General features: G+C 33.4%; 3 protein-coding genes and 1 pseudogene across 4 annotated transcripts; 3 read left to right on the top strand and 1 right to left on the bottom strand.

Moving 5' to 3' along the window:
* Positions 1-7,983: 7,983 nt before the first annotated feature.
* LOC136201102 (probable receptor-like protein kinase At1g11050) lies at positions 7,984-10,099 on the bottom strand. The gene has a single exon (XM_065991680.1). The coding sequence runs from the start codon at positions 10,026-10,028 to the stop codon at positions 8,172-8,174; it is 1,857 nt and encodes a 618-aa protein (XP_065847752.1). The 5' UTR covers positions 10,029-10,099; the 3' UTR covers positions 7,984-8,171.
* A 3,717-nt stretch (positions 10,100-13,816) lies between these two features.
* LOC136235711 (pentatricopeptide repeat-containing protein At1g77360, mitochondrial) lies at positions 13,817-20,689 on the top strand. 2 transcript variants are annotated; one of them, XM_066025602.1, is made up of 3 exons: positions 13,817-14,012; positions 14,764-16,346; positions 20,399-20,689. In XM_066025602.1, exon 2 carries the CDS (start codon positions 14,799-14,801, stop codon positions 16,245-16,247), a length of 1,449 nt encoding a protein of 482 aa, XP_065881674.1. In that variant the 5' UTR covers positions 13,817-14,012; positions 14,764-14,798; the 3' UTR covers positions 16,248-16,346; positions 20,399-20,689. The 2 variants fall into 2 exon arrangements, with proteins under 2 accessions (XP_065881674.1, XP_065881673.1); XM_066025601.1 differs by having other exon boundaries at positions 20,391-20,689.
* On the top strand, positions 20,435-21,520 carry LOC136200454 (probable receptor-like protein kinase At1g11050; annotated as a pseudogene).
* Positions 21,521-22,218: 698 nt separating this feature from the next.
* Positions 22,219-24,095, top strand: LOC136201241 (probable receptor-like protein kinase At1g11050). The gene has a single exon (XM_065991865.1). The coding sequence runs from the start codon at positions 22,693-22,695 to the stop codon at positions 23,998-24,000; it is 1,308 nt and encodes a 435-aa protein (XP_065847937.1). The 5' UTR covers positions 22,219-22,692; the 3' UTR covers positions 24,001-24,095.
* Positions 24,096-24,801: the final 706 nt, after the last annotated feature.

Here is a 24,801-nt window from a genome sequence, read left to right as displayed (position 1 = left end):
ATAATCTAACTGAATTTGAATTTTCTTACTAGGGCGATGCATCTTAATCCAACTTAAAACTTTTTTGATAGCCATGGCCTCGGCTAACTGAGGACTGAGATTTCCTTAAAAAGCTCCAATCTTAGCTAGAATGCATTATCCAGAGTGATTACTTGATGATGTCATAGATGGAAAAGGAACTTTTGATGCAAGAATTAAAAAGAAAAAAAGAAACTTGTCAAAAGACAAGATAAAATCAAACTTATCAGATGACAAAACTAAAGTCATTGAAATAACTTAAAAACTTAACTAATCACTCAATTAATTTGCAATATCATAGGAGAATAATTAAGTTATTCTCTTGATTTCCTGTTTTAGTTACTCGTGAATTGAGTGGATATTTATATTACTATATTGATAGTAATATAAATATCCAATAAATATCCACTCAATTCACGAGTAACTAAAATAGGAAATCAACAGAATAACTTCTCCTATGATATTGCAACACTAAAAGGCTTGTTATTAATATTGATTTGTCACTAATATAAGTAACAAGTTTTGGTGGCCCCTCTATTTATAGTTTCATTTTTTTTTTCATGAGATTTTAATTTTGATTATATTGTAGTTTTATAGTTTAAGTTGTTCAAGTTAATTTATTTTTTTCATTTTAATACTTTTCTTATACTGTTTTTTTATTTTTAGTCCTTCAATCTATTTTTTTTTCATTTCAATTTTGTACTCGTTTTTTTCGTACTAGTTTGTTGGATAAATAATTTATATTGAATTAATTATTTTGTTAGATAAATATTTTTTATGGAATTAATATTAAGTATTAATTGAGTGAATGTAGAGTGTTTTATGATAAGTGGGGCATACTAGAATTGAAATTAACAAACATTTCTAGTGATGCGTCGTTGAAGAGTGTTACTTTTGTTTAGGTGAAAGTGGTAAATAACAAAGTTTGTTACTTAGATGCCGTTTGGTTCGCGGAATAGAATGGAATTGAATAGAATGATTATTCCAAAGGAATAGAATAGCAAAGAATGGAATAGAAATTCCTATGAATAATTATTCTTATGTTTGGTTGATGGAATAAAATAGAATGGAATAGATAGTTTTTTTATTCAAAAGACAACATTACCCTCAAATGTAATGTCTTATTTCTTTTAAAATTTTAATTATTACTATAAAAACATGAAAAAAGGAAAACATGAAAGATGGAAAAAACAGAAAAAAGGAAAACATGAAAGATGGAAAAAACACGAAAAATTTTAAAAACGAAAAACAATAAAAACATAATTATAGAGACGTGGAAAGCTATAAAACGCAAAAATAGGAAAAACATGTAGAAAAAACTCATGAAAGCAAGAAAATACAAAAAACATAAAAAAAATATAAAAAGATGTGGAAAACATGAAAATGTTAAAAAAACACGAAAATATGAAAAAATATGGAAAACAAAAAAAAGTGAAAACACAAAAAGTGAAAAAATTTGAAAATCACGGAAAAAAATATTACAAACAAAAAGCATGAAAAAGTAGGAAAACACAAAAATGTGAAAAACGTTAAAAAACGTTAAAAACACGAAAATATGAAAAATGCGTTTATTATGTTTTTCATATTTTCATGTTTTTTGCATTTTTTTTATGCTTTTCATGTTTTCTTGTTTTTGGTGTTTGTTCACATTTTCGTATTTTTCGCGTTTTGTCACGTTTTCGTGTTATTCACGTTATTGTATTTTTTTGCATTTTATTGTTTTTTCACATTTTCACGTTTTAGTTTTCCCGTTTTTGTGCTTTTGTTTTTTCGCGTTTTTGTTACTTTTTCATGTTATTCACGCTTTTTCATGTTTTTCGTATTTTTTCACGTTTTCGTGTTTTGTTTGCGTTTTTTGTATTTTCATGTTTATCGCGTTTTTCACGTATTGTCACATTTTTGTGTTTTAGCCTTTTTTACGTTTTCGTGTTTTTCGTATTTTTTCACGTTTTCGTATTTTTTCACATTTTCATGTTTTTCGTATTTTTCACGTTTTTAGTATATTTCGTGTTTTGTCACTTTTTCGCATTATTCATGTGTTTGCTTTTCTCTTTCTTTTTTTGCGTTTTCTTGTTTTTCCCATTTGTTCACGTTTTCATGTTTTTCGCTTTTTTTCATATTCTCGTGTTTGTAACTTTTTTACATTATTCACGTTTTTTTTTCATATTTTTCATATTTTTACATTTTTTAACCGTTTTTCTCATTTTTTTCATTTTTCACGTTTTTTTATGATATAAATTATGAATTCGCCAAAATATATAGGATTTGAGAAATGAGCTAGAGAGAAGATTGAAGATTTAATGGAGGGTAATTTTATAAATTACAGAAATCTAAAATTAAGAATAGACTATTTTTAGTGATGCTCACTGTATGGCTCGTCATGCTCGTTCTAATGCTAATTTGTTTAGTGAAGTTCGATTCCTAGCTTTTTAATTTCTGCAATTTGTAATGACTCTATTCTTGGTTAATTAAATCGGTTTTTGCTCCAAAAAAAAAGAATAGACTATTCATTTGATAAATTAAAGAATAGATATTCCATGAAAACAATGAATAGAGATTTCATGGAATAGCTATTCCATAAAAAAATATTGAACCAAAGTTGGGAATAGCTATTCCTTAGAAATAGCTATTTTATTCCTCATCTATTCTGCGAACCAAACGAACCTTTACTACTATAGATACTCTAAAAGAAAATGGAGTGACAATACATTAAATGTTGACGGGAATTTTCACATGCACCTTAATGAAAGAGTAGTAAGATTGTCAAAAAAAAAAAATCTATTGATATACCTCTGTTTCTTTTTATTATTTAATAAACACGGTCAAGGAAATAAATATGTAAAATTTATAAAGAAATAATTTTTCAACTTTTTATATTTTTTTACCCATCATCTTTTTTATGTTGACATGGCTTTGTTTTAGAACATAATTGTTGCTTTTAGATATATTATATATATAGGCATCTAAAACTTCAAGAATTTTTACATGCACCTTAATGAGTAAGTGAATTTGCTCATTCACCGTTAGATATAGGCTTATTAAATCTAAACTTCAGGATGCAATGTCACACCCGACTCTAAACGGCATCGGGTATGAACGGAAAACATGCTAACAAACTTTTAGCAGTCTAAAAGCCAAACTTCTTTTCTAATAGATAATAATTTATTCGGACTACCTAAAGTTTATTTAGTTATTTGGCTTGGACTTGATAATTATATCAAGCTTCCTACGTATCCCAAACGTCTTTTAATCTTTAATCGGGAATCAAAACCACGTAGTTCTACATATTGAAGTAGTTCTCTTAATTAATCGATACGTTGATCGGCTTATCAAATCGAATAAAAAAACCAAATAGATGTTTTATCAAACCGAATCGTAATCAAATAAATTACTTTCACAAACCAATTTGTAAACCAACTCGTAGTCAAGCAAACGTAAAACATTATATTTCAAATCATCAAATATTGTCAAAGCGTAATACAAAATTTACGTGTGTCCATCCTCGAATTCCACCCGTGTAGTTTCTCATAACATCAACAATATCAATAATCGAGATATCTCATTCATATCTCGTTCCTTGCCTAACGTTAGGACTACCAGCCGTGCACTCTGGTCATACCGTCATTAGGTATGATCTTATCATAACATAATATAATTAACAAATGATTACCAAGCCTTATTCAAATTGCAAGATATAAGGCATATATTTTGTAATTGAATAATATTTATCTTGAATCCTTTAATTTATAACTTTTTATAAAATTTACTCAAAACTTTTAATTTACACCTAAAACATTAAAATTAAACCTCATATCATACTTAAATTCATAAATAGTCAACACTCCAAAAGATATATATATATTATACTCTATATCGAGATACAAAGATTGAAACTTTTGAACACGGACATTACATGCAACATCAACAATTAATGACATGGAAGACCATATATTTTTTACTATGTTTTCATCATGCCCCTTTAATAAATTTGTTTAACTTGGCTATTTATTGCATTTAATTTAATCTAACCCTATAATGGTTGTTAGAGACTTTAAATCTCATTAATTTAATTTAATGGAAATATTATTTATTATTTTATAGCTAGCAGCGCTCATACTCTTGAACCAGGTGTTACTCATCTTCTGCTCACGTCGATTGATATTCGAAGGTTCCTGCTGGATGATCTCGTGAGCTGGCTTTCCTATGATGTTGCGCCTTAGTTTCTTTTCTTTTTTTGTTGTTTCCTTTCTTATTTATCAAAAAAAAAAATTGTGTAAAAGGTTTTAGTGGTTACATTGGTTTTAATTGTCATGAATATGAATTAATTCAGTAAAATTAATTTCTCATTAAGTGAATTAATTCTTGAATTGATTGAGAAAAACAAAACATTCCAATAGTATTCTTATAAGAGTAGTATTTCTCTGTGTCAAATTTTGTTCCGCTCCTACAACTTCTGTTTCGATTTGTTTGACCTATTTCTTAGTTTTCTGGTGATAACTCGACACACATGGTTAGAGTTTGACTCACACTTCTATTGTATTTTGAGAGACGATTTTCAATTGCGGTAAAATTTGTCTTAACGAGACTGATCTCATAAGACCTTAAAATCTTCTTTTTCTTCCGATCATGCAGTTCATTTGGAGGTTTATTATATGCCTTTTATTGTAATTTTGTTATTTTTGTTCTTCAATTTTAACTAATAAAAATGTGACTAAGCAATAATGTATAATTGAATGTATTATCCATTTATGCTAAATATAAAATTAAAAAAAATGTTTAATTTATAGAAGTAATAAAAAGTTTAAAATTTTATAAAGTAAAACTAAAATAAATGTGAAGTATTACATACAATGCAAAGAGCTGACCCATGTATTACCAATGTGGCATCACCATTTCAATAATTTGATTTGAAATTTATCTAATTATTTATTATTATTTTTTGAAGAGGGCGAGCCTTGGCGCAACGGTAAAAACGTTGTTGCCGTGTGACCAGAGGTCACGGGTTCGAGTCTTAGGAGCGGCCTCTTGCCAATTAAATTGGCAAGGGAAGGCTTGCCCCCAATACACCCTTGTGGTGGGACCCCTCCCCGGACCCTCGCTCAGCGGGGACGCGTAATGCGACCGGGCCGCCCTTTTTTTATTTATTATTATTTTTTGAAATAATAGCATAATTTCATATCCCACTAGTTTTTTTAAAATTAATAGTTAACATAATAAAATTAAAATCTCATTAACCAATTTGATGTACAATTAATTGTAAGCTACAGATGAAAGTCTTGTAAAAAAGAGGGGGTGCAAATGAGCCTTCCTAGTTCGTAAACTGTTCGAGCTTTGCTCGGTCAAAGTTCAGATCGATTGAGCTCGGCTCAAGTTCGAGATTGGTTCGAATATTAATAAGCCGAGTCTGAGCTTTCTTGGGTTCGGTTCGAAAGCTCGTGAGCCGGCTCGAGAGTTTTTTTTAATAATATTATATATATATTATTAGTTTTTATTTTTTAATTTAAATACATTTTAATTTTATAAGTTTTTTATTAGTTTTTTTAATTAGTAACTTTAAACCACATATAAATGTTTGGTCCAAAACTTAATTTGAAACTATATGATTTGTTAAATTGGAATCTGTTAGATTCTATATTTGTTTAATCTTATTAGTTTTTTCAAATTTGTTGTAGATTACATATTATATTTGTTTTTTTGGAGTTTAAATTTGGCACTCCATTTAGATAATAAAATATTAATTAGGTACAAGTAAGTATATTCAAAACTGTTTCAAAAAAATTCAAAATGAATCGCTCAAGCTCAACCCGAACTTGTATCGAGCTCGAGCCGAGCTTCAAAATTCTAGGCTCGGTGAGCCCGATCTCCGAACTTCTGGAGTCAAGCCGAGTCTGCTCCTGTTCGGTCTCGGTTCGGCTCGGTTGCATCCTTAGGAGAGAAATACGTTAGTTAGGAAATAAATTTTAAATTTAATGGGTCATTAGATAAGCATTAAATATAAAAAGAGGTAAGAGGTTATTTTGCTTTTAAAAAAATAGGTTATTTTCGAATGTAGTAATAGTTAATGCAAAATATTTAAAATCTAATTAATTAATTAATGTTTTTACAATTAATTGTAACTTGTAAGCAACCGCTGAGAGTCTTGTAAAAAAAAGAGTTACACATGGAAGAGAAAAAAAAAACGTTAGTTTTGATTTAATTACGAGTTTAATGTGTCATTAGAAAAGCATTAAATATAAAAGAGGTTATTTCTAAAATTAATACAGTTTCCGCAATGTGTGTATATATATGACAAGAACTCAATGTTTTATTCATTCACATCACTGCTTTAGTTTAGAGATTCTCTCTCTATCAAAACTCCAAACAAATTTCGATTTTATTGCTGATTTAACAATGGAAGTGAAGTACGAGACTTGTTATAGTATAAGCTGGGAAGATGATGATAAAGCTATTGAATTTGATGATAAAGTGGAACTCGAGGTGGAATTTCACTACAGTCCTCAATTCTCAAATTCCGATTCATTACCTATCTCTGCAGTCCGAAAATCATATCCTCAGCCACGCATCTTCTTATCATTAACGGGTATTAGAAATTACATCATAACAAATGCACTTGTCTCCACAATTAGTAAAGTCACAGGAGATGTTGAATATGATCTTCATACTCAAAACTTCATTTGTCATATCTTACCCAAAATCTCCTCCTTTGCTTCTGATTTTTTTAATGATCCATCCAATCTCAAGCTTGGAGGACTCACTCTGAGTGTCAAAATCTTGAGAATTGATTGTTTTGACGACCAGCGTCGGGAAATTGATAGTTATTTGTATGAATGATTTTGCTATTATCAGGTTAGCATTATAGAATTCATCATTTGCAGATGCAGATGATTAATTTGTAATTGTGATACTGATTCATCAATAAAAGCAAGATATAAATATTCCTCCTTCAATTGACATTTATAAATTCTTATTTGTGATGGTATAAGACAATACCACTGCACATTGATTTTTTTATGGTGAAGCTCTTAGCCTAGTGGTCGAGAGCTTACCTATAACTTGGGAGGTCATGGGTTTGAATCACATCCGGGTGGGTTGGAGATTTTTCTTTCTTCTTTAATGTCACTGCATTGTGCGCAAAATTTTTTTTTAAAAAAAAATATCTGAATGATTCATTTGTTAACTGGTAACGAACTATATGGTATTTCGGGTACGCCAAACTCTGATACTTAGTTTTCATGTCCGAGTCTAGAAGTATATTCGTGGCTTAATTTCCCGATGATAAATCGGTCTTACATCATAATAATGGAAGTAAGCAAGCCCTTTAGTCACACAAGTAATCGCGTTTCGAACAAAAGTTAATCAAATAAGAGAAGGAATAGTTTATATAAGGTAGAAGAAAGTTAGATGTCTGTTTAAGATAGTGTGCAAATTCTAAAGTAATGATATTGACAGCAGCAAGAGTTTGGCAGCAGCTTTCTGAAACTGATAGGTTTTGGCAAGGACGCATAGGCCACGGATAGGTTTCAATGTAGCTGAAATTTACAGGACATCAAACTGAGAGATTGGATCAGCAGCTGATAGGGTGAAAACGAAAAGACACAGCACGGCAAGGCAAAGAAGGTATGCTGATGTTGACCCATGTGCTTGTCTAAACAAAGGAGCAAAACAGGGAATATGAGGGTAGCTGGAAAATTGGCAAAACATTCAACTGTTTCATATACTCTGTTATCTTGCATACATGTGTAGAATTTGTTACCAAAAGAGTCCTTTAAGGGATTTTGAGCAAGTGATTCTGTGTAGAATTTGTTACCAAAAGAGTCTTTTAAGGCATTTTGAGCAAGTGATTCTGGCTTCTGTTATTTCAAAATTTAAGCATCGGTTCAGTAACAAACTAAATTGAAATTATTAACTAATTTGTCGCGTTTTCGGATTGTACACAATTACAACATCTAGATACAATATTGTTAGTTAAGTTGTTGGCAAGGAAGATTCACATTAAATAAAAAACCATCCTGTATGATTGTTGAACAGATCTCATTTAATCTTGTAATATATACAGTATGACATAACCTAAAATCAAGTATAATTAATCAACAAATAGCAAGGAAAAACAATTTCAGGATTCAAACAAAAGATTGATCAAGTTATACTATGATCTAGACTAGGCTGATGCTGGAACTGAAGGTGGTTCTTGATCTTTCACTTGCTGTCGAACTCGAGAAAGAAGATCGAAAAGACTCGTGGCCTAGCGGCATTGGTCTGTCAGGTAATTTAGGTATATCAATATCACCCTCTAGCATTTTAAGTGCATCAGCAATGGTAGGCCTGAATGCTACCATTACATGAGCACAAAGAATTCCAACAAGAACGAACCTCTCCATTACCCCTTTTGGTCCTTCTTCCCTAATCGACTCATCGAAAACCTCTTCTACTTTTCCGGATTTTGCAAGCATCCATGCCCAATCTGTAATCAGAATATACGAAGAATTCGATGTATCAAGCACTTTCCTTCCACTCATAATTTCGAGAATCACAATTCCAAAGCTATATACGTCGCTTTTCTCTGTTAATTGCCCGTATAAAGCATATTCCGGTGCTAAGTAACCATGTGTGCCTGCTACTCTAGTGGTGAGATGTGATTGACCACCTAAATTCTGTTTCGCCAACCCGAAATCTGCAACTTTCACTTTCATTTCCTGGTCTAGTAGTATGTTAGTAGACTTAATATCGCGGTGAAAAATCGCAGGTTTGAGACCGTGATGTAAGTAAGCAAGTCCTTTAGCTACATCAAGAACAATGTTCTTCCTTAGAGGCCAACTTAATTGCTTTCTGCTATGAACAGTTGATAAATGTTCACTAAGGCTGCCATTGGACATGAAATCACAAACAAGGTATCTCCTTTTACCTTGTAAATGATCACTCGAGACGCAACATCCTCGAAGAGAAAGAAGATTCCTATGCCGGATTTTGCTTATGATTTCAACCTCATTGGAGAATTCTTCATCCCCTTGTGAATCAGAATCTTGCATTTGTTTCACTGCCACAACTGTCCCATCTGCTAATACACCTTTATACACAACCCCGAAAGTACCTTGACCGATGAAATTCCTCTGCGAAAATCCATTAGTAGCTCTTTCAAGTTCTGATAAATCAAACCATTTTGCACCAGAATTAGGTAGCACACTAGCCCTGAAATTGCTCACATATTCTCTATGTAAAGCATTAACCTTTCTTCTTTTCTTGTACCATATAATCAACCCTAAAACAACTAGAACACCAATAAAACCACCCAAAAAACCAATAACCAGCTTAAGCAAATTGTTCTTACTGGACCCTTTTGAGTCTTTAGCAGAAACTGAGTTTGCCAATGGCAAACCTAAGATACAACTAGCAGTTCTAGGATCAAGAGGACCAAACTCATTAACAATGGCAGCAGCATATAAACAGGTAAAGTAAAAACATTTAGAAGTAGAATTAGGGTCTATACTGCTTAACTGAGAAGTGACCTTTTGCCCAGCTTCAACACAAGAACTGCACTGTGTCAAACCTGCTACATCCCCTTTACAAGCGGTTTGCAAAGGAGTAATTGGGCCTGCTTTTTCTGTCCAATCTTGGGTATTAATAATCCCAACACAACTTGATTCATTGGCAACAAATTGATTAGGGTTTTCAAAGCAGGTAGGGATTAGATTAGGTTGAATAGCTAAAGTTGCAACCTTTGCTTGAAAATCAGATAGACAAGCAGATGAAACATTTGAATTAGGCAACTGAAACATAGAAGATTCCCTAAGATGTTGTGAAAGTCCCATACCGAAAAGGCTGAGAAGAGTGACACAGCAGTGTCCTTTATCTGGTATTTGACAGCCTGATTTATCCCATGGGGTGGTTTGGACATAGCTGAAATCTATAGGACAAGAAGAAGAAGAAGAAGAAGCTGCAATGGAGGAGGAAATTAGGGTGAAGAAGAAGGAGAGGAAGAGAAAGAGAAAGGAGGGAAATTGATGATTGCCCATTTTAATTCATTAGGGTTTTTAGTTGCAGGTATGTTTTAAAATTAAGAACAGAAAGTTCAGACTTGAGAAGTTGTGATCAACAATGGCAGGCTATAGTGGTCAAAACAATTGCACGTTATGAATTAAAAAATGGGTAAACTTCAAATAAAACCCCTGTGGTTTCACTAATTTTCAGATAAAGGACTGTGGTTTACTTTTTGTCAAAACAATGATTGAGGTTTCAGACTTGGATTAATGCTATTAAAATCATCTTTAACGACCTGAAAATGAAAATTTTCAAGAATTAAAGTTGTTCAATGTCATATTTTCTATGGAACTACATTTTCGATTTTCGAAAATCATCTTTTTTGAAACTTTCTCTCTCTAAACATTAACTTTCTCTCTCTTTACCAAACATCATCTAAACAATCTCAAAATTAAAAAGTTGAAGAATTAAAGTTGCTTGGAATATTAGTAGTTCTTAAAATATGTCATTTTTGAAGTCGTCAAATGTGATTTTAATAGTATCAATCGAAAAAGTCCTTATTTTGTTAAAGTTAAAAACCTCAATCCTCGTTTTGACAAAAAGTAAACCACAGTCCTTTATCTGAAAATTAGTGAAACCACAGGGGTTTTATTTGAACTTTACCCTTAAAAAATTGGGCACTCTTGTTAGTTTGGACTAGTTTAAGCAAAACATGGGTAAATTACATCTATGACCACTGAGATTTACTTTTATTAACATTATGCCTACTAAATTGAAAATCTTAAGGCATAATATCCATTTAGATCCACAAACTAACGCTTCAAAGTTAATTAGGATATTAAACTATTAAAATTATGAATTATATCTCTGAACTAAGCAAAAATCATCATTTGAGTCCTCATTCTAAACAAAAATTATCAATTGAGGTCTTATCGAAAATCATTCGGTTGAATACTTTCAAATCCCAAAATCATTTCGAACCAACACGGATATTATTACAGTCTATATCAAATAGTCAGATTTCTCATTTTAGGATAGGATGAGAACTCAATTGATAATTTTTACTTAATTCAAGAATTTGATTGATGATTTTGATAATTTATAATCTTAATTGATTTTGAAGCTTTAGTTCGAAAGTCATTCAACTTTGTCTTCACAACACTTTATAAAAGTAATTAATTTCAAAATAACTGAAATTCCAAAAAAAATAAATAAGGATAACGTGTAAAAATACTCATAACGTTTACAGTCAACAGTAATTTTATCCCTAACATCTAAAATTATGCAATTTTACTCCTAACATTAGCAGTCAATAACAATTTTACCCCTGATATTGTCAATTTGAGAAATAATTCATTAAATTGTCTTCTCGGTCATGACTTTTGTCATCTACACTTCAAATATGAGTCATTTTATCATTCATTAGTAACAGATCAAAAATATATGATTAGACGTGAAAAAAATTTAAAAACATATTATCTATTATACGAGTTGGATAAAAAAAAATTCAAAATATTTCGTCGAATTTATAAATATTAATCTCCAATTATATTATTAAATCACAAGAAAATATGAAATATATATATATATATTTTAAATAAACTTACGTACAATTGATGCATAATAAGAACAAAATAACTGTGTTTTATAATAATATCTGAAATTGCCGCATTTGCCAGCATTAGAGTAAAATTGCTCCTGACTGTAAACGTTATGAGTATTTTTGCACTTTATTCCAAAAAAATAAAATTATTTAGAACCACATTTTCATTCTTTAAATACATTTTCTCTCTTCTAACAAAAAAAAACATTTAAATAACTTTAAAACTAAAGAGAACAAAAATTAAATTTGTTTAAAAACATCATTTTTATCATGTTTATAACGAAGGGTTATATATAGTGGTTAAGATCGTACAACTTTGATGTTAGAAAGTATAAATAGTGATCATAATATTAAAAAGATAAAGTTCATGGTCATATGTGTAATTTACCAAAAAAAGAGAGAGTGAAAAAGTTGGATAAAGAAATCCAATAGCTTGAAGCTTCTAGGAGGTTTCCATGGCATTGGCAGTACTTTTAGCCTAAAAGTTGAATTTGGCTGCACTTGCCTTGAGAAAAAGCCTCCTCAAAATTATAATTTTTGTTTTTTTTTTGTGTTTATAGTATAACTTTTGTTTTAAAACATTGATAAAAGTATACAATTGCGTACCTTTTTATTTTAATTTTTTTCAAAGTACATAGCATTGCATAAATTTAACAAATTATTCAATAATGATGTACTTGTTGTACTTGTTGTTTTCCTATCATTTTAGATATACGCAATTTTTATATAAAAAAAACAAATTATTCAATAATTAAATAAACAAATTCAAAATTATAACACTTAAAACTCTAAATAATTTTGCCAAAAAAAAAACTTTAAATAATTGGTTTAAAAAAGCTCTAACTAATTTTATTAATATAATTTTTTTTAATATAATTATCTTAATATAAATTATTTTTTTTGAAACAATCTTAATATAAATTATTAATTCATAAATATTAAATTAAAATTAAACACGGGTGAAAATATGATTTTGAAATTGTATATTAAATTATTATTTTAAATAGTATGTAAAAACATGATTCCATCACTTTTGATATAGAATATGGTAAGTTCCGTAATTATCTATAATGTTCGAATATATGCAATTTCTTCAGTTTTGTGAATATTGAGATCCTTCAACTCCTTATTCTTCTCTGTTAAATTTTTTATTTCAAATTGAAGTTTAATTTTCCTAACACGACATTGCTGGTTTTATTCTTACAATTGTTGGTTTTTTGTTTCATCTTCCTTTAACACATATTAGTGGATCATCGAAATTTCTACCTGAATTTTCATTAGAATTTTTTTTCTTATTTGTTAGAACCAAATTTCCAAATTTACATTTTACAAAAAAAGTTGATCAAATTTGTCCCCAATCACTAATAATAAATTACTATACAAAATAAGGATTAATTACAAAAATGACCAATAGCTATTAACAAATAGACCTAGTCATTGCTGGTCTAGTAAGTTTTTTTTTTTAATGTTTAGCTTAAGTTCAGTCCAATCCGTTGTTAATTTAGGCAGTTCGAGCAGGACTGGATTTTGGTTCAAAAATCAAATCCAAAATTCAATCTATATAAGTCCATCTAATTATATGTGTATAATTTTAATAATAAAAATTTAAATTTATACTTAAAAATTAATATTAATATATAAATTTATTAATTTATTAATTAATATTAATAGTCGAGCAGGACTGGATTCTGGTTCAAAAATCAAATCCAAAATTCAATCTATATTAGTCCACTAAGTATATGTGTATAATTTTTAATAATAAAAATTTAAATTTATACTTAAAAATTAATATTAATATATAAATTTATTAATTTATTAATTAATATTAATAGGCGAGCCGGCCTGCTATCTTTATAAATCTCAAATTCGTCCAAAAATAGAGATAGAATTTTGCATGTCTGGATCATTCTGGGCGTAAATATAAAATTTCATGGGTCAAATTTCATGGGTCAAATATATGAATATCATAAATAACTACAAAATTACAACTAAATCATATTATTAAACTTAAATCTTAAAAATTACACTTTAATTTAAAAATTCTAGACCCAATTTATAAATTTTAAACCCTAAAAATTATATTTTAAATATTTAATTTATAAATTCTGATTCTTAAAATATATTAAAAATGCTAATTTTATAAGTTTGACATAATTCAAAATCATTAGACATAGTTTTAAATAATTTTTCAAATCTGAATTTCTGTAAATTTTCTAAATTTTTTCATGTGCAACTGCGGTCCAGCGGACACGGGCCGGGCGGGTATCCGGCTGGTGAACAAAAACAACCAGCAGACTCCGCCCACCTCCATCAGAGAGTAGTTACAGTGAATTTCTTCCTCAGAGACCTGCAATTGATGCTTGAACTCTTATCATCAAGGCTACGATTTCTAAGCAGCGAAGCTTTTTCCTTTTTGGTAATTTAATTCTCTCCTGCGTAATCTTTTCTCTGATAAAAATGCATCCTTTGGGATTTAATTTCAGCCTGGAATTGCATAAAGTGTTGGATCTCATTTCGTTTTCGCATGTTGAAACCAAGAGATTTAATTTTCTGAGGAAAGAAGAACTGACCTTGACATTCTTTTATATTACAGTTTGCCTTTCCAAATTATTTATTAGCCTGTTAATTTTTAGCTTTGGAGTTGAGCTATTACTTTGTTATACATGTTTTCTATGCAATAATATAAGATAATCCTGTAACTGTAAAGTTGAACCAGCTTTTTCCATTGCATGATACCTGTTTGATAAAATGCCTCAAAAACATTTCTATCACTCCACAAAAGCCATTCTCTGGTTTATAGTAGCAATTGCTGATGATTATATGGTGATTTCATGGTCAGTTTAGAGAAAGTTTTACAGTTCATTCCAGATAATTTTTGAAACAACTAGCATCTGTATTGGCCATGAATGATCTGAAAGCTGGATTTTTTTTATAAGGGTGGCCCAGTGCATTACGCTTCCTTGCTAAGCGAGGGTCCGGGAGGGGTCCCACCACAAGGGTGTATTGGGGGCAAGCCTTCCCCTACCAATTTTTTGGCAAGAGGCCGCTCCTAAGACTCGAACCCATGACCTCTCGGTCACACGACAACAACGTTTACTGTTGCGCCAAAGCTGGAATTTTAAAAAAGAAAAAAAAATCTAACTGGTTTTGTTTTTCTTGTGCTTCAGGTGGAGCTTACAGACACTCGATTTGCTTCCTCGATATGAACAGAATTACAAGTTATTCCCGTAAATTGTCTTCAGGTTGGTTTATTTTATCAGCGAGGAGATACAATTCCAGTGAAAGCACAAGTGAAATAGCAGATGTAACGAAATGGATATACAAAATCATGATGTTCACCCCAGTGGTTACTCTTCATACTGCTCTTGACCAAAATGGTGTTAAGGTTTCACCGGAAATAGTTGAAGATGTCCTCAAGAGATTTGAGAATGCTGGTATGGTGGCATATCGATTCTTTGAATGGGCAGAGAAGCAAAGACATTATACACACAGCATTAGAGCTTATCATACTATGATAGAGTCTCTGGCCAAGATAAGGCAGTACCAAATCATGTGGGATCTTGTCAATTCAATGAAGAGCAAGAGACTGCTGAATGTTGAGACTTTTTGCATCATTATGAGAAAGTATGCTAGGGCTCAAAAGCTGGAGGAAGCTGTTTACACATTTAATGTCATGGAGAAGTACGATGTTCCCCCTAATCTTGCAGCATTCAACAGCTTGCTTAGTGCTTTATGCAAGTCTAAGAATGTGAGGAAAGCTCAAGAAATTTTTGACAGTATGAAGGACCGATTTGTTCCCGACTCGAAAACTTATAGTATCTTGATAGAGGGATGGGGAAAGGATCCAAATCTACCCAAGGCGAGGGAAACTTTTAGAGAAATGGTTGACATGGGTTGCAGCCCGGATATTGTGACTTATGTTATCATGGTGGATATTCTTTGCAAGGCTGGAAGGGTTGATGAAGCGCTCGAAATTGTCAGGGAAATGGAATCCACTTATTGCAAGCCTACGACTTTTATTTACAGTATTCTGGTTCATACATATGGTATCGAAAATCGGATTGAAGATGCTGTTGATACCTTTCTACAGATGGAAAAGGATGGAGTCCGAGCTGATGTGGTTGTATATAATGCTCTAATTGGTGCTTTTTGCAAGGTGAACAAGGTCAAGAATGTCTACAGAGTTTTGAATGAGATGGATTGCAAGGGTGTAAAACCGAACTCGAGAACATTAAACATTATTCTGAACAGTTTGATCGGCCGTGGAGAGACTGATGAGGCTTTTAAGGTGTTTCGAAGGATGATAAGGGTATGTGATCCAGACGCTGACACATATACCATGATGATAAAGATGTTCTGTGATACGAATGAACTGGAGAAGGCACTTAAGGTATGGAAGTACATGAAGAAGATGCAATTTGTTCCGAGTATGCACACTTTTTCGGTTCTTATAAGTGGACTGTGTAAGGAGGGTGATGTTTCTCAAGCTTGCATATTGTTGGAAGATATGATAGAAAAGGGACTAAGACCTTCAGGTGTGACATTTGGAAGATTAAGACATTTGCTTATTAAAGAAGGAAGAGAAGATGTATTGAAATTCCTTCAGGAGAAGATAAATCTCTTGGTCAAGGATCCTTTATGGGATTCATGAACTGCTAACCAAAGGCTGCTCTCTATGTTGATATAGCAAGGAGAAGATTATTCAGCGGTTTGTGCATGCTTCATTGCAAACATCAGTTTTTTTTTGCAGGTTAGGCCTTTTCCTCAACACCCTTAATTTTCAGCCAAGATAGATTTTTCTGGAAGTTAGTTATAGATCTGGAATTTCTCATTTTGTTATCTTGATTCTTCGCCATTTATTACCCTCTTTTGCCCCTTTATTGTTTATAATGTTTATACACTTTGAAATGCTCTCAATGATAAAATTAACAAGTGAACTATGAGTTTCTCTGATGGAGTCAAGCAAAGACATTCTCTCTTTAGACTTATTTGCATCCTACTTAATAACACAAGGAAATCTATGAATAGGAAACGATAGACAAATAGAGTGGCTAATCACCTACTGCTTGGGCACTTGGAGTCTTGATAGTTTTAAATAGAGTGGTACAAACTCCATGCTTTGAACTTCTATGGTAAAATACATCCATGGCCCTTGAACTGTAGCGCTATTAACATTATCGATCCCAAATTTCATTTCTTGACATAGAAGTCCGTGAACTTTATATTATACTATCATGGAACCAATTGAACCAAAGGTTAAGCTGATAGTTAAGGCCAATAATAGCTTTTATTTATATTAATCTCTAATACACCCCTGCATGCCAATGTCCTCTGGGCTTGAAGCTTGTATTACGCACACACCTATTACCATGTGTTCACAATTTCACATGAACTGGAAACTGTTACTGGCATTGTAGCATTTCTATCTGAGTTTTGACTCACGAATCGATTGTAGAAGCTTACAACAACAACAACAACAACAACAACAAAGCCTTAGTCCCGAAATGATTCGGGGTCGGCTAACATGAACCATCATATAAAACCGTGAAATCAAGTCGTGTCAGCGACACAAATTCGCTCCCTCCACTCCGTCCTATCCACTACCATATTTTCCTCAATTCCCAGTAAACTCATATCACTCTCGATCACCCTCCTCCAAGTTTGCTTAGGTCTTCCCATACCCCTCACCACTACATCCCTTTGCCACTCTTCGGTTCTCCTAACCGGCGCATCAAGCGCTCTACGTCTCACATGGCCAAACCACCTTAGTCGGTTTTCTCTCATTTTATTCTCAATAGATGTGACCCCTACTTTTGTCCTAATTATTTCATTACTCACTCGATCCTTTCTCGTATGACCACACATCCATCTCAACATACGCATCTCCGCCACCGACATCTTATGGATGTGGCAGTGTTTCACTGCCCAACACTCCGTACCATATAACAATGCTGGTCTAATTGTCGTCCGGTAGAATTTTCCCTTCAATTATTAGGCATGCCGGGGTCACAAAGGAAACCCGTAGCACTCTTCCACTTCGACCAACCAGCTTTAATCCTATGAGCAACATCTCCATCTACTTCTTCATCCGTTTGGATAATAGATCCTAAATACCGGAAGCAATCCGAGGCCTGAACAACTCTCCCATCTAGGGTGATTGTCCCTGCCTCCCTACTCCTATGGCCGCTAAACTTACACTCCAAATATTCTGTCTTACTTCGGCTCAACTTAAAGCCTCTAGATTCTAGAGTTTGTCTCCATAGTTCCAACTTCCTCTCCACTCCTTCTTTCGTCTCATCAACCAACACAATATCATCTGCAAACAGCATGCACCATGGTATACCATCTTGAAGTGAACTTGTTAGTTCATCCATAACGATGGCAAAAAGAAATGGGCTTAGTGCGGAACCTTGATGCACTCCAATCGTAATAGGAAACTCTTCAGTCTTCCCAACACTAGTACGTACACTCGTGCATGCTCCCTCATACATGTCCTTTATGATGTCAATATATTTCCGCGAAATGCCTTTCCTTATCAAGGCCCACCAAAGTACTTCCCTTGGTACCTTATCATATGCTTTCTCCAAGTCAATGAAAACCATATGCAAGTCTTTCTTCTTATTTCGATAGTGCTCCATTAATTGTCTCATTAGATGGATGGCTTCCATAGTTGATCTTCCCGGCATAAAGCCAAACTGGTTTTCCGAGATCTTCACCATCCTCCTTAGCCTTTGTTCGATCACTCGCTCCCAAAGTTTCATAGTGTGACTCATTAATTTGATTCCTCGATAGTTGGCACAATCTTGGACATCGCCTTTGTTCTTATACAAAGGGATTAAGATATTTTTCCTCCATTCTGATGGCATCTTATTGTTTCTCCAAATTTTGTTGAAGAACGTCGTCAACCATTCGATTCCTCTTTCTCCCAAACATCTCCTCTTTCTCCCAAACATCTCCAAATCTTGGACGTCGTCAACCATTCGATTGTAGAAGCTTAATTTAATTAAAATCCAAACCTAACTATCTTATAGCAGACAACTAATGCAAGAGTTTACGATCTGCCATTAGATATGTACCGTCGTGAAAAGAATTATAGAAGTGCCAGATACCAGCTGCAGAACAAGGAGTAGATGAATAAAGGCCAGAAATTTCACCAATTAATGTAGTTGCCAGAATTTGAACCCTCCACCACTTGGTCTAAGAGGTCCTCCTGATACATATCATGGAACCAATTAAACCAAAGCTTAAGCTCATAGTTAAGTCCAATAATAATCTCTAATATATAGTAACATTAAAGTCCAAATAAAAAAAACCCGTGTAAAAAATTTATGAAATGATGACGACGAGTACAAGTTTGACTACTTTGTTTTATCCATGTCACCATCATGGTCAAATACCTATTTCTAGGTCATTATTTCATTAATTTTTTAATGGATTTTCTTTGATTTTGAGTTAAATGTTAATATGGTGTAAAGTTCAGGAGCTTAAGAGCATCTCCAAGAGACTCTTAGTGTACTCTCTAAAAATAATATAAATAATTGACTCTTAGTGATTTAAGAGTGACTAAGACATATCATCTCCAACAATACTCTTTATATTAACTCCTTATTTATTATTTTATTATTAAAATTATTAATGGTTGTTATATTTACCAATAGTGTTGGAGCTGATTTTATTTTTCATTCTCCCTCCTCAAATTTTAACTTAAGAGCCAATTTAAGAGGCTGTTGGAGATGCTCTAATATCACAAAATGAAGTTTAGGAACCATAATATTACTAGCACTCGAATATGGTTAACACTTGAAAGCTGTACATTAATAAACTCAACAGATTTATATTGCATGTTGAACTACTAGTAATGTAACAGATCAAAGTAAACTATTTTCTTAAAAAAGTAGAAAAGAGAAGTACATGTGGGCAAGTACTAACCTTCCTTATTTTCTAATGGAAAAATCAATCGCATTAAAGATCAAGGAACAAAGCATCCTGGATCAAAGAGGGTGGAACATCTTGCCAACACCTCTCCTCGCACATAGACTCCAAGGCCCTAGCTAGCTTATGGCCAACTTGATTCGCTAAGCGATGTATAAAAACAAACTAACAATCTTCAAAGGATAATGCTAATTGTCTACAATCCTCTATTAACATGCTGATCATGAAACCTGCTAGAAAGAGCATTGAAAAGCATTAACCTTTCTTGTGTGAGTTGTTTGGTTCATATGTTGTTGTTTAATGTTTGTTGTTTGTAGCTGATACGATATTAGCTTATTTTCTTCCAAAATAGTTAGCAGCAACTGTTTTTTAATTCTAACCAAACATTTTATATCTATTGTTTGGAGTAAAACAACAAAAAGGAGCTATAAAAAGAAAAAATGATAAAAAAATATGGTAATAGACATTAAGGGTACGCGTGGTTTGGAGGGCTGGGAGGTTATTAAATATTGTAGGTACTTCCTGTTTGGCTGCCTTTGACCCGAGGCTCTGCCATTTGGTATTAGCTCAATTCATTGATCTTGTTTGTTCATTCTTATCCATGTCTATATTTCATCTAGTACTCCATCATCAAAGACTATTTCTACGCTTTCTATGTGTGTGATTCTGTGTTCATTGGGTATTGCTATCCTGTTTGGGAGTTTGATTATTGATCTTCTATCAAAAACCAAACAGACACTTAGTTTGCTTGCTTGTCAGAAAGTTGGTAGATTGCATATATATCATGCACATGCAGGCATAATCTTCAACTTCTACTGTATGCTAAATCGTTCTAATTTATGATACTTTATGTGAATGCAAGGTCTATAGGTAAAATATGGCAATAATTTGGACACTTCTCCAAAGATGGACATGCAGATGCTGAGCATGAAGTTTTGGGATATAAAGCTGATTAGTTTTAGAGTCCAAGAATTCTTTAGGGGTGATTGTTATATGGTACAGGAAAAGAAGGAAGGTTGATGCTTCATATAGAGAATATGTGAGCAATTTCAGGGCTAGTGTGCTGCCTAATTCTAGTGCAAAATGATTTGATTTATCAGAACTTGAAAGAGCTAGTAATGGATTTTTGCGGAGGAATATCATCGGTCAAGGTACTTTAGAGTTGTGTATAAAGGGGTATTAGCAGATGGGACAGTTGTGGCAGTGAAACAAATGCAGGATTCTGATTCACATGGGGTGAAGAATCTTCTTTCTCTTTAAGTGATCATTTGCAAGATAAAAGGAGTTTCTTTGTTTATGATTTCATGTCCTTGACGTGACCGTTTATCAACTGTTTATAGCAGAAAGCAATTAACTTGGCCTCTAAGGAAGAACATTGTTCTTGATGTGGCTAAAGGAATTGCTTACTTACATTATGGTCTCAAACCCACCATTTATCCGTGTTATTAAGTCTACTAACATACTATTAGACCAGGAATGAAAGCCAAAGTTGCAGATTTCTGTTTGGCTAAACAGAAGTTAGAAGGTCAATCACATCTCATCACAGGAGTGGCAGGAACACATGGTTACTTTTACTTAGCACCAGAATATGCTTTATATAGAGAAAAGCGATGTGTATAGCTTTGGAACCGTGTGAGTGGAAAGAAAGTGCTCGATACATTGAATTCCTCGTTTCTTTTGGTTACAGATTGGGCATGGATGCTTGCAAAATCTGGACAAGTCAAAGAGGTTTACGATGAATCGATAAGGGAACATGGACCCAAAGGGGTAATGGAGAGGTTTGTTCTTGTTAAAATTCTTTGTGCTCATATAAGGGTAGCAGTCAGGCCTACCATTGCTGATGCAGTTAAAATGTAAGAGGGTGATATTGATACACCTAAATTAACAGACCGATGCGGCTCAGCTACGAATCTTTTCGATCTTCGCTCTTGTGCAATAGTTCAACAGCAAGTGAAAGATCAAGAACCAGCTTCAGTTCCAGCATCAGCCTAGTCTAGATCATAGCATAATTTGATCAATCTTTTGTCAGGATGTTCTTTGAATCCTCAAGATTGTTTTTCCTTGTTATTTGTTTATTAATTGTACTTGATTTTAGGTTATATCATAGTGTATATATTACAAGCTTAAATGGGATATGTTCAAGAATCATAGCAAGATATATTTTTTTTTTTTTTTTAATGTGAATCTTCCTTGCCAACAAATTAAAACTCATAGCCTCTCATTTTCACACATATTGACATGATTTTAATTGAAAGTAAAACTCATAATCTGTAATTTCCGCTTGTCAAACAGGCTTTTTGGATTCCGCCAATTACATTGGGTAAGCCTTAAAAGGCTAGCATAACACATTAGAATAAGCAGAGTATCATGCTATGCTATTGCTAAATATGAAACAGTTGACTAAAGAAGCATCTTTCAAGCTTTAAAAACGTGCCAATTTCCAAATTTTGATTCCTCCCCTGCAACAAACATCAATATCAGACAAAAATAAATCTCTATTAAATTTCTGCCTGAAACTCACTCACTTCCAAAACCAGTTTAATATATATTAAAACAACAGCTAGCCAATGTTGAACGTTTTGCCAATATTCCTGCTACCCTTATATTCCCTGCTTTGCTCCTTTGTTTAAACAAGCACCAAGGAGATGATGAGCAGCAGGGACCTTCTTCGCCTCACCTTGCCGTTTCTTTTCAGTTTCACCATTTCAGCAGCTGATTCAATCTCCCAAGTTTCATGTCCTGTAAATTTCAGCTACATTGAAACCTATCCGTGGCGTACGTCTCCTTGCCAAAACCCCTATTCAGAAGGCTGCTGTCAAACCCTTCTTGCTGTCATTACAATAGGATTTGCACAGTATCTTAAACAGACATCTAATTTCCTTCTACCCGATGTTAACAATTCCTTCTCTTGTCTACTGACATTGCACGCGAAGCTCGCTGCAGTTTCATTACAACCAGCTCTAATCCCACATTGCTTCCATGATCCAAGCCAGTTTGTAGCAAAACCTCCGTTTTGTGCTGGGATTCAAACCATTGAAGACTGGATCAGCAATGTGGATGGTACTTCCACCCAACTTCTTGAGTCCTCTTGCAAGGGAGATTTAACAAACTTAAGTCATTGTGACTCGTGTCTAAGGGCTGGCCTTGAGGTGACTTCTCAGCTGATGCGTTCCAGCGAAAATAACACCAATGCTGCTAGTTGTTTTTACATTGTTGTGTTGTATGTAGCTGGTATTGTAAGTGACCCCTTGGACACCAGGATGGTTCCTTGTGTAGTAGGAATCGAAACCATGGACGTGTCTGCATCTAAAAAGCCATCGAATCGATTAATTCTGGGGTTAGTAGGAGGTATAGCTTGTGTTTCTCTGGTTTTTGGACTAAGCATGCTTTACAAAAAACAGGCTAATAGAAAGAGACAAGAGAAACTGCACCAAGAAATTGTAATCAACATCAAGGCTAGCCTCCCGCCTAACTTAGGTGCAAAATGGTTCGATGAAACGGACCTTCAACGTGCCACGAACGGATTTTCGAAGAAGAACCTTATAGGACAAGGCACGTACGGGGTTGTTTACCGGGGAATGCTTTCAGATGGAAGTTCAGTTGCTGTTAAAGAAGTTCTTAATGCTGATTCAGAAGGAGAAGATGACGAGTTTTTCAATGAAGTTGTAATTGTAAGCAAGATACGGCACAAGAATCTTCTTCCTCTTCGAGGTTATTCTGTCACGAGCAACGACATTCATGGAAGGAAAATGTATCTGGTGTACGACTTCATGTCTAACGGTAGTCTCTTCAATCATTTGAGTGACAAAACCAGAAAGCAATTAACTTGGCCTCAAAGAAGGAATATAATTCTGGATGTGGCTAAAGGGGTTGCTTACTTGCATTATGGTGTAAGACCTGCGATTTATCATCGCGACATTAAGGCCACGAATATACTTCTTGACTCGGATATGAAAGCTAAAGTATCAGACTTTGGGTTAGCCAAACAAAGCAAAGAAGGCCAGTCTTATGTGACAACAAAAGTAGCTGGCACACATGGTTATTTAGCACCTGAATATGCTCTCTACGGACAACTAAGTCAAAAGGCGGATGTCTACAGTTTCGGCATTCTAGTTCTTGAAACTATGAGTGGAAGAAGGGTGCTTGATTCATCGAATTCACCTTTTCGGCTCATATCAGAGTGGGCATGGATGCAAATAACTTCAGGTAAAGTGGAACAAGTTATTGATGAGACATTAAGGGAAGAAGGAGCTGAAGGAATCATGGAGAGGTTTGTTTCAGTGGCTATGCTGTGTGCTCATGTGAATGCAGCATTTAGGCCTACCATTGTTGAGGCTCTGAGTATGTTAGAAGGACATACCGAAGTCCCGGAATTACCAGATAGGCCATTACCAGTTAACAGTGAGTCATTCAGATCGTCGTGTAGTTTTCCGGTGATCAGTGGGTGCTCAAGTCCCTCCCGACCCCCTTAGAGCCATCCCAGGACACAAGGAAGTAACCAAAATGGCTCATAAGTAGGCACTAGAGCAGAATGTAGGAGTTGCACATAGAACTTTAAAAACCAAAGCTTTAAAAAGATGGCAACAATGTACATATTTGATAAAGCAATCAGAAAGTTGAACACATGTTTGATAAAATACCTCAAATTCTCTGATCATACGGTATATGGTGATTTCTTGATCAGCTAATAGAAAGTTCTACAGTTCATATAATTTGATAATTCTGAACATGTATGTAACATTTGTGTAGCTCTAAGCAAAGTTTGGAAACCTCATGGATTCAGTAATGTTACGGACAATGTAATACACTAGAATACATGGGATACCATAGATTAAGAGCCTACGTGAATATAATTTACTTAAGATCAATATACATATATATACAAGGTTCTCCTTCAATTAATAAGACATAGTAAGCGCAGGGCCGGCTCTAGGGGGAGTTCCCCTAGGCCACCGCCTAGGACCTCACCTTTAGTAAGGCCTCGTATTTGTTTTTAATATATAAAAAATCGCTTATGTTTCTGTTATACAGAACATCTTATATTACTGTAATTTTTTATAAATAAAAAATCTCTCAGTTACCGCTTGCTCTCCTTTTTATTTTATTTTTCTTTTAACAATATACACATCTACATCACTCTCATTTTTCCTAGACCTTTTTCATATTCATCATCTAAACAAAAAAATACTAACAGACAATTTCTTAAAAACAATATAAATTTAAATTACAACCTAAGTATTATTTTATTTAAACTCAAATATTTATAAATTACA

This window comes from Euphorbia lathyris, chromosome 7 (genome assembly GCF_963576675.1).
Source record: "Euphorbia lathyris chromosome 7, ddEupLath1.1, whole genome shotgun sequence".
Taxonomy (NCBI): Eukaryota; Viridiplantae; Streptophyta; class Magnoliopsida; order Malpighiales; family Euphorbiaceae; genus Euphorbia; species Euphorbia lathyris.
This window is presented reverse-complemented; position numbering and strand designations above follow the sequence as displayed.